At 34.9% G+C, this 11,170-nt stretch overlaps 1 protein-coding gene across 7 annotated transcripts in view; it reads left to right on the plus strand.

Annotated features, from left to right (window-relative positions):
* Positions 1-8,984, plus strand: part of LOC128782868 (spindlin-Z-like) — a 119,096-nt gene extending 110,112 nt beyond the window's left edge. For all 7 annotated transcript variants that reach the window (XM_053933356.1, XM_053933358.1, XM_053933357.1 and 4 more), the window contains 3 exons: positions 1,926-2,179; positions 3,188-3,421; positions 5,263-8,984. In XM_053933356.1, coding sequence (XP_053789331.1) covers positions 1,926-2,179; positions 3,188-3,421; positions 5,263-5,462 — 688 coding nt within the window. In that variant the 3' untranslated portion in view covers positions 5,463-8,984. The remainder of the gene's footprint in view (positions 1-1,925; positions 2,180-3,187; positions 3,422-5,262) is intronic.
* The last annotated feature ends 2,186 nt before the right edge of the window (positions 8,985-11,170 follow it).

The raw sequence follows: 11,170 nt of genomic DNA on the forward strand, positions 1-11,170 counted from the left end.
TGTCATGATTTATAAGCAGAAAGTGAAATTAACTGTGTGGTTAAACATGAACAATATTATTTTACCTTTTTCAACTTTAACTTTTTAGCTTCAGTAGCAGCTGGTTTTATTCTGTGAGGATGCCTTAAAATGGAATAATGGAATTGTGATTCATTAAAATTCAATAGATTAATTTAATGCAAAATAAAGTAACTTTCATTGTGCCCAAGAACCAGATCTCTCATCTCATTTATTCAGAATAAAACTTTTCAGAGACTATTATAATTTTTTTAAAGTAAGACTTGACCAAGACTGAGTATTTGAACATACGTTCAAGTTTCTGTGGAAAATTAGAACCAACTCTGCAGAGGAATTCCTCTTAACTGGAAGAGATTAGCATTTCTATAATACTAACTTTGACAAGATAAATTGTGAATGCAGACTGACCTCCTTAATCAGGTTAAATCACGACAGAAATTAAAATTGACAAAAGATACTGTGGAACTCTGCTAAGACTTTCATGAAGAATGAAAGTGTTGAGGTGGGACAAGCTGTTGAAGGAATTATGCATTTTGTTTTTAATAGAGTTATGATTACATCTTCAGCATTAGTAATTTCATATACTGTTTTTATTGGTTTTAAAGACTCATTATGAGACTTCATTGATAAGATTGCTATTTGTGTCTTTTGGATCTCTAGCGTACATGGGTTGTTCTTTGAGTTTTCATTGTTCCTAGAGACATTTTACTTTGGTCACTGTCACTAATCTAAGAATGGATGTTGTTTTCTGCAACTGATTTTCCTTTTTTTTAGATGTTGCTTTTAAGCATGCTTCTAATGTGTATATTGCCATTTAAATGAAGAGTACTATAACTGACAATTAATTAAAAAAATTATTTTGGAATTAGCTAACATTTGTGAGAATTTTAATCAGGCAACCCACTAAGTATCACTCTAGGAATGAATATACATATTGTAACATGCTAAAATAAAGATGATAATATATATTTATCACCAATGTGATGTTGTAATGTTCATGTTTTTTCATTTGTATTCACAAATGTCAAGTTACTCTTTGGGTTTATTTAACTCAATAGAATAAAACTTGTGTAACACTGTTTTAGTGGGTTGAAACTGTCAAATAGCTTACATGACTGTTTATCAGAGAAACTGCCATTCACTGGAAGGAATCTTCCTGTGCAAGTTAGATTACAAAAATGAGGAAGGGTAAAAAGTATATTTAATCTAATATCTGCTTTAAAGAGTATCACTTCTCTTGCTGTGACCTTTGCATATAATTTTTCTTGTGTTGTACTAAAAAGGAATGTTAGAAAATGTTGTTGCTACCATGTGCCTTTAAAAATACTTGAAGTCAAAGATACCTGTAAGTGCAGAGGGAAGTGAAATTTCCTTCAGGTGACAAGACAGGTTAGGGAAAACAAATGCTCTGAAGAATTTTAATCAACCACCACTAATGTTTCCACTGGATTCTTCCTACTGGGGTGAGGGAATTATGTTTACCATTCTGCGGAGAGCAACAAGGTAGCAAAAGTATATACTATTAGGTGACATTGCTCTTTCAGAGCTGATTTAGGGTTTTAACAAGCAAGTTTTACTTTTGATGTTCTGTGTAGCAATGCCTAAAATAGTTCTTTTGGCTTAAGCAAACTAGTTTTAGGAACTACTATTATGAAAGCAACTTATACAAAATATTGAAAGTATTCCACTACTTTTCAGTGTGGGTTTTTTTCTTTTTCCAGAACAATGTAGTATTCTTTATACCCTAATTTGAATAAGGTGCACTAAGCTGTATAAATTAATGTATCTTATATTAGTATATAATTATAATAATAATAATATATTGCCTTCTTAAAGCATGCAGCTCTTGTCCAGAGTAGAATTTTGAGTATGTACTTGTTTAATGTTATGTTTGTATCTGTGTACAGAAAGCATAGAAACAATGTTGGACCAAGCAAACCTATTTCTCAGCCACGAAGAAACATTGTAGGCTGCAGAATACAGCATGGCTGGAGAGAAGGGAGCGGACCTGTAACACAATGGAAAGGCACAGTTCTTGATCAAGTTCCTGTAAATCCCTCCCTCTATCTTATAAAGTATGATGGATTTGATTGTGTGTATGGACTAGAACTGCATAAAGACGAAAGAGTTTCAGCACTTGAAGTCCTTCCAGACAGAGTTGGTAAGAGGTTTTTCCTATATGTGCATATGTTGTCAGAACATTTAAATTTTATTAAATTACTTTTCAGTACATGGCAGATAATCGAAATGCTCTGTTCAATTTTTATTTTTTTTAGTTCACAAAGTTTTGATGATAGCAGAGAGATTAGTGCTGTCTCTTGTCTTTAAATTGTATGTAGAAAATTCTGTGGGTTTTCTTTTTGAGAGTCTTATCCCTAATGAGCTTATGTACATGTACTGTCAATATTTATATTAAAATTTTAACTCTGAGCCAACTGAGAAATGTCCTGACTATGCTGTCTTGCATGTGTTTGACATTAATTATGTGTTTGGTTGGATTTTTTTTAATGTGCTTTCAATAGGTATTAATACAAGTGGAGGGAAAAAAAGCATTTTCTAAGTGAAATAACTTAGTAACTAGTAACTTAACTAGTAACAAGGCTTTATTTTTTCTTATAATTAGCACAGAATTGTTAAACTGCAGGTGTTTCCAAACTGTAAAGTTCAAGGTTTGACCTAATAATGATGGTTTTTTTCTGAATGGAATCAATTCTTGGGTTTCCTGACTGCAAAGAAATCAGTAGCAGTCTCTAGAATGGGGTTAGGGGGAACCAAACCTAAAACCTTCATTAATAACTTCATACAGCTGCTCTGTGATTTAGCTTCTCTTCCTCCCCTCCTCCTCCCCTTCAGTATAACTATTTAAAATACAGATGCTATTCCTTGCTGTGGCTTATATTGGTCTCCCTTTACCTTGCATTATGATAGTTTGATTGGGGGGAGTGCAATGATGGAAAATGTCATTAAAGAGTGTTAGCATGTTAAATTAATTCTTTGAGTTCTGCTGTTCTTTGGTTTTCAACTCTCTGAAATGGGCATTATTTGTTTTTTATGTGAATTGACTAACTTTCAAATTAATTTATTCATTAATCTGGATAAAGATTATTTTTGTAAAGATTTATTTCTGTGCTTTTTGAATGGACATACTTTTGAACTGCTACCATTTCAGCTTCATCTCGAATTAGTGATGCCCACCTGGCAGACACAATGATTGGCAAAGCTGTGGAACATATGTTTGAGACAGAGGATGGCTCAAAAGATGAATGGAGGGGGATGGTCTTGGCTCGAGCTCCTATTATGAACACATGGTTTTATATTACCTACGAGAAAGATCCTGTGTTGTATATGTACCAACTCTTAGATGACTATAAAGAAGGTGACCTTCGCATTATGCCCGATTCCAGTAAGTAGACTGGTTACTTTTTTCTTCTGAAAAGTGGCATCTCTCTGTATTATTATACAGCTTATGGGTTATGTATGGAAAAGAGAGTTGACAAACAAGTATCTTTTTAAGTATCAAAACTAGCAAAGGTTACAGCACAACTGAAAAAATATCTTTATTAAACAATTTCTGAAATATTTTCCTTGAGTCAGTGGTGAAATATGCAATAAATACTGTAAAATCCTTTTCTGTTATAATTCCTAATTTTTATAAAGATATGCATACTGTTATGAAGAGATTACACTTAGATTTTTTTTCACATGGACAAACTAGAATCTTTCCATTGTTATTTTCTTATAGAAGTGTCACAAATCAAGGAGTTCTATTTTTGAAGCAGTTGTTATAAAAATAATGTTTTGGGGCTAACTAAAATAGGTTAATTTAGTTTGGGTAAGCATCATCAGTTTGGAAAGTTTTTGAATAGATTCTTGGAGGAAAGAAGCACTAATATTTTCAAAATTCATTTTCTCTCACATGTTTAAACATATAAACAGGGAAAAAATTCCATAGGTTAGGAGGAATATTTTTTCTTTCTTTTTTAAAGTGAAAGTTATTGGCTTTTTTCCTATAAATATTTTATGCAGAATCAGTGTTGTTCAAGGGATTTTAGCTAAAAAAAAAAAAAGAATAAAAAAGTTTGTCGATAATACTGTGCTCTCACTTCTGTCTTGTGTCTCAAAAGTGCTTCTCCGACAAAGAGGCAATTTTGACTTTAAAGTAAATTGTTAATTTGATAGCCAAACAGTAATTATGCAATGCACTACATAAATATTATTTTAAATTAATTAATTGAGTTTCTCAGACTGTCTTCCTTCAGATCTAGCACTGGCTGAGTAAACAAGTGGCACTTATTTGCATAACCTCTGTAGTAATCCTATGGTTTTAGATTTTTTTCCAGCCTAACAAAAAGCAACTTATCTGTGGCCTGAGAGAGAACCACAAATGTTAATGGAAAAACTGACTTTGATTGTATAAAAACCAAAGCAAGCTCTTTCAGAGTTGGCACTCCAAAATACCTTGTAATTTCTTTTTAAATTCTGCTTTGCTTTCTTCTTTCTTACAAAAATAAGTTAAAAGACTCATGGTTTTCATATTTAAGAATTAAGTTTTTAATGTGTTCTTTTTTCCTATCTATTGTGGGTCCCTTCCAGATCAGGATATTCTATGATTCCTTACCTCTGTTTCTAAGACACTCCAAACTATGAGCTACCTTCCCTGAATTTGGGTCCTTTACAGACAATGTAAATTGTGTATTTAAGGATACTTCTGGGTAGATTTTGCTTGAAAAGCAGGTTATAAGATTAAACTTCTCAACAGTATCCATTCTAGTGTAAAACTGAAAGCTCCTTTCTACAGCATTATTGATTAAGGAGGTTGCACTTAGCTTGGAAGATGTGGTTTTGTTGCAATGACATATTTGCATTGACATTTTGGATAATGAGTTCTAGTACCCCTGCCTTTCTGTTAAATATACTTAGTGCCTTGTTCTGCTGGGGGCTCAAATTCAATTATCTACAAATATTTTTTGTAATTGGTGTGTAAACCTTCATGTCAAAAGATTTACTTTTCTAACCAATTGAAGTGCTAATTTTTAATTCATAAAAGTGAAGACGATATTACTTAAAAAAATAAAATCTGTGACTACTCTAGAAGCATGGCAATAGGCGCTTGTCTAAACAACTTTAGACATACTTTGCATTTTGAACTTGTGACTTTCTTAACTTATAAAGAAGTCTGCAGTCTTGTATATCGGAAAAAATCCATAAATGTCTACCAAAGTACAATGTATTTTCATATTACAGATGATTCACCTCCTGCAGAACGAGAACCAGGTGAAGTTGTAGACAGCCTGGTAGGCAAACAAGTGGAATATGCCAAAGAAGATGGCTCAAAACGGACTGGCATGGTCATTCATCAAGTTGAAGCCAAACCATCTGTCTATTTCATCAAGTTTGATGATGATTTCCATATTTATGTCTATGATTTGGTGAAGACATCCTAGACGTCATCATGAACTTCTGACAAATTTGTGGAACTATTAAATGTAAAATTTGTAGACACAGACTTGACTGGTTTTCAGTTGAATGAAAATTTAAATGTCCCTGCGAACCCACAATCTCTGCCAGCAACTGTTTTGTTCTGAATAATACAAATTTATGTGAATATGACACATCTCGTGTAAGAGAGCTCCTTTTCTTGAAGGAAATCACTATATTTGGGTGGTAGGGAGTTAAAAGCAAAGAACAGTTGCAAATTCAAGCTGTGTGAAGTCAATCTAGTATTGTAATCTAGATTTTTTCTTAGATTAACTTTTTCTTCAACCTTCCATCACCTGTTCAACTGCCACATGCAAGTGTAGTTTGCTATTTTCCATATGCCTTCTTTTGCAACATTAAATTTAATTTCTTGGCTACTGGCAGTCCTTGTTTTCTGGGTTGGGACAGAGGTGACTTTTCTGAAAGATTTAAACAGTTTGTGCAGCAGTAAGGAGTGTCTAACCCATGTAGCATCAATTTACTGTGTTTCTACTCTTTGTTTCAAATTAAGTTATTAAATACTTGTGTGTTTTTTACTAGTCACAGGGCAGTAGGATATCAAGTGTTTGACTTATGCACCTTTCAGTGAAAAGGCTTTAAACTATAAAAATATCTTTAATCTCTATATCCAGTTAATTAGAAAATGAAGGTTAAGGGCCTGTATTTACAAGTTGTAGGAAAGAGTAAAATACACACAACAAAGCTGCCATTAATCCTAAATGTTGTGTTCTGTTTTGTCATACACATTTCGTAGCAGAATACAAGTGCTTGGTGCCACAAGTTTAACAGTATATAATGCTACTTAAGCAGACTTTGGACTACACATTGGCAATCAGTAGTCTCTCATTTAATATCAGAACCTAGAAACCTGGATGTTTGTGTGTGGACTTAGAAACCTAGTATTAGTTAATCTTTTACACAGTAAATACAAGTTTATGCGGGAGGGAGGTCCTTTTACACTGAGGACCTCCTTTAGAGAAGGAGAAGCATTTGTTGCCTTCTCCTCAGTCTGCTGTATTCCTTTGCTTTGTTTTGTGCTGGGATTTGTATTGTTTTTAACCATTTTGGTTCAAGAAGGCATAATTTCAATGCATTCTATTTTTGGCTTTTCCATGTAAGGAGTGTCCAGACAAATCTACAGTTTAAACCTGTTGTTGCCTTTTGTGGTGTACTTGCTTTGAGGTATGCCATTAACATGAATTTCATTCTGTGAACACTAGAGTTATGCATGCCAGTGGTGTACTATCTAATGGGAGCTATAGGCTGTCTCAGTGGTTCAGTCATCTGCATTAGATTGTGGATGCAAATAACAGCCCACAACAGCAGAATCCTTTCACAGTTTTAATCTTGCAAGATAGTTGTAAATCAAGGTTAGGGTATTTGGGTTTTTTTAAGAATAGCAACTTTTAAAAGCATCATAATTGTCATGGGGATTATCACAGCAACAAAATTTTCATGTTGAAGCAGATCTCTACAGGCTTCAAACCATTGCTTCACAGAAATACAGTATGTGAAGAATGCGAATACAGTCAACGCTATTGATGGAAAGAAGGAATACATAGATATCCAACCTTATGATGTTAGTGGAAGGATGCAGGAGAGAGATTGCTAATCAGAGATCAGGGGTCTGACCTCTATTGTGGGTATTCTTAATAGCAAAAACAGTGGCTTAAGTCCTTTTCTGTCCTTTTTTTTTTTGCCTGATTTCATACTTTAGCCTTAAGGCTTGTGCCTCATTATGCTGTTATAATGGTAATACTGTATAAATATGGTATCAGTTCTTTGTCCCTTGCTACTATATTGCATTATGTCCTGTATTTCATCATGGGCAACCAAAGGCAGGCTATTGTCTTTCAGTTCACAACTTCTCAATCCAGTCTTTAAGCACCAAGTATCTGAGTCAGTAAATTTTCATTGTGTTTTGAACAAAATGAGCAGATTTGCAACACAGTGCTTTCATCCTGCAGATCTGTTATGTGCTTCCTATTGACTCTTAAGAGTCCTGCATGTAAATCTCAAAGCTGAGCCTGGCTCCATGAGCCCAAGTTGATATTTGTGGCACAAGAATGAGTGTATTGATTACACACAAAATACACTAATAACTTAGTACAATGAATTTTGGGCTTTACGTCTAAGGATGTAACAACAAGGTTTGTTTTGAAATATTTGAGGTTTAGCTCTACTGGAACATTTTTAGCATTTGGCTTGCATTTGTGAAGTTTTATGTAAGCCACTCTAATACACCACATATTTTGCTAATTAGAATATAATCTATACAGTATATACTGTCAAATTTTATAGTTGTTTTTAGATGTCCCCATTGTCTGTTGCATGGGTTTTTTTTCTTTTCATCTCTTTTTTTCTTAAGGTTTGTGTGGAGGGGTAGTTTTGGTTTTGTGGTTGGTTTTTTTAATAGCTTAAACCACCTTTTTGAGACTCGAGACTTATTCCACTCCCTGCCATCTGTTTTGGGCTTACTTTAGGCTCATGTTTCAGATCTGCATGCAGTGCTTGCATTACCCTAGTAACTACATGTTGGTCCCTTGTTCTAGGGGTTCAACATTACTTTCCAAATTTATTGTAGGTCTTGTGATGACACAAGCCATGGATCTTTGTATAAAAATTATTGGCCTCTCATTTACATGCTGTAGTATTGTTGTATATTGTATGTGCATGATGTCGAGCTGCCATGGAAAACTCTTAAAAAGGAAAAAAAAAAAAAAACTTAAATGCAGACCATCCTTTTTTGCATGCTTAGAAGGTTAGAACATTCAGTGTAACAAATGGAAGTTGCATGTTATAATGTTTAGGTTTGGGGTTTGTTCTGTTTTTATTTTGTGTTCAGTTTTTTGTGAATTTCCTTATTGTGCTGTTTGAATGGTTGTTAATAGGATTAAATGCACTGGTGAGGCAAACATAGTTCCAACAAGAGGTAATTTTCCAGTTGTATGTCATACAGCATTTGAAGGGACCATGTATTCTGTTCAAGAATAAATAAAATCATAATTGATAAGTAAAACAATGGATTTTGTTCTTTTGAATGCCAAACCCTAAACTAAGTGGGACTACATAAAGACTGAAATACTTTGGGGAAAATCCTATTTATTACAATAGGTATACATTTCTTTAAATTAATTCTTTAAAATGGAGGATTTCTCTTCAAATAGAATAAATTACAGTTGCTTCAGGGAAAAATAATTAGGGTAAAACACAGTTTCTGGTTCCTTGAAAATGTTGTGCATTTTGTATTTTATATCATTAGTGCAATTTGGATGGTTCTTGGTATGTGTATAGTTCAAAGGTCTTTGTGTTCACATTTTAAAATTAGGTAGTGACTTCATCTTTAAAGCTTGGTTTCATAATTTTTATTTTCTTTGCATTTAGAAGTATGAACATATTTAAATCTGTTGCTTAATTCTGTAAGTAATTTTTATAATTATGATGTAACTCTATCCTTAAAACATTTAAAATAAATCCTTTATGTGCAACTCATGACTTTAAATTTTATTCTCATGAGCAAAATGTAGTAATGTGACTTCAGACTGCAAAGAAGCAGTTTCTTTAGTATTTTAATTTAAAAAGGCTTAGTATTTTAAAGTTGGGCCGTGTGTGCTGCTTTAATACTTTCCCCTGTGAAATAAGTTTGCTTGCTAAGCCAATTTTTTTCCCCATGTAAGTATGAATGTCAGTAAGATGGAATTTCACTGAGGTAAAGCATAATGCTTAAATTGTATTTCACCAAAAAAAAGGAAAATTCCTCCTCAGGTGTTTATGCAAGTCTGTGAGGAAGCGTCTTATTTCCAGAACACACTAGCTCACACTGTAATCAGTAGTTAAACAGCAGGGAACAGTAGAAGTGTTTGTCAGTGTTTAGCTCATAGATTTGACTGCTTTGAATTAATGGGCTTAACTAGAATTGGAATTTTATTTTACTCACTAAATTAAAAAAAAAAAAAAGTAAAAACTAGACATGATGAGCAGTGAAGAGAATAATAGCACAGTTCTGTGAATTTCCTTGAGGCACATAAAGTATTTCATACTAATCAATGAACACTTAATTATTTTCTGTTGTTTAAGGTAAATTACCAAGCTTGATTTTGAATACTGAAATCTGATTATAGGAGGAAAAAATCTTATAGGAATAGCCCAAAATATATTTTTGACACCAAGTTGCCAACACCTCTGGACAGTGGAAAAGAGTGCACTCTCAGCAAGTGCATAGATGATGCAAAACTGGCAGGAATGGCTGATACACCAGAGGGTTGTGCTGCCATCGAGAGGTATCTTGACAGGCTGGAGAAATGGACTGACAGGAACCTCATGAATTTCAACAAGGGAAAGTGCCAAGTCCCACACCTGGGAAAAAACAACTGCATGCGCCAGTACATGATGGGGGCTCACCAACTGGAGAGCAGCTTTGCAGCAAAGGACTGTATGTTTGTAGTGTCCTAGTGGACACCAAGCTAGACATGAACCAGCAATGTGTCCTTGTGGCAAAGAAGGCTAACAGCACCCTGTGCTGCATTGGGCTGTCGTTGCCAGAAAGTCAAGGAAGGTGATCCTTCCCCTTTACTCAGCACTGGTGAGTCTGCATCTAAAGTACCATGTCCAGTTCTGGGCCCTCCAGTACAGGAGTCATGGACATTATGGAGAGACACTAGTGAAGAGTCACAAAGATGATTAAAGGATTGGAGCACCTCCCTTATGAGGAAAGGCTGTCACCTGGCTTTATGGGGACAGACGGGTTCTTTTGGAAATCCTTGGCAGAATGATGATGAAACTAAGTAGTAGTTACAATTAAAAGGTGTTTTTTTTTTACCGGACTTCTATGATCAGCATAGAATGGTATGATCAGAGTAGAACAGGTGTTTTAATAAGCAGAATCAGTGTAGCACAATTCTATAAGTAGCATAGCACAGAATTTCAAGGCATAGCTTAGCTTATGGCTTCTAATCACCTGGATCCTCTGCATGTCAGGTCAAATCTTAATATATGACGTTCCATATCAATATAACAATTCATAATCTAGGCTTGAAAGATGTAAAATAATTTGAGTGACTAAATCCTCAGTAGAAGCAGATGATGTTGGAGGCATCCCTGACCACTGGAGGATCACAAGTTTTGCTGTCCAGCAGCTGTTTCAGTCCAAGTCCCACTTTAAGACTTAACTGCTTGATTTTATAGGCAGTGCTATGTGTGCTGCTAAGCTTCCCTGTTCTGTATCGGGATCACAACCACCTGATTGGCCAGGTGCCTGGGACCTTCAAGGCCAGTAAGGAGGAGAGTAGTTAGCCTGGCACCCGGGAACCTGGAGACTGAGAGGAAAGGGGAGAAGTCTGCTTAGTGCACAGGACCTTCAAGGTCTGATGAGGGAAAATGGGGCTGATATGTGCCCAGCTGAGTCACAGAGAATGGCTATTTGCCTAATGGCATTAGTTATGTTAACCATATTACCAGGGGTCAGGTGTAGGTGGTCACACTGAGAGCTGGGAGTGTTTAGCCTGGAGAAGACTCAGAGAGGTTCTCATCAATGCGTACAAATACCTGATGGGAAGGAATGAAGAAGAGGGAAACATGCTCTTCTTTGTAGTGCCTAGTGACAGGTTGAGAGTCAATGGGCACAAGCTAAAACATAGGAGTTTCCATTTCAACATCAGAAAACTAATTTTTTTTT

This window comes from Vidua chalybeata (genome assembly GCF_026979565.1).
Source record: "Vidua chalybeata isolate OUT-0048 chromosome W unlocalized genomic scaffold, bVidCha1 merged haplotype SUPER_W_unloc_13, whole genome shotgun sequence".
In the NCBI taxonomy this organism is placed as follows: Eukaryota; Metazoa; Chordata; class Aves; order Passeriformes; family Viduidae; genus Vidua; species Vidua chalybeata.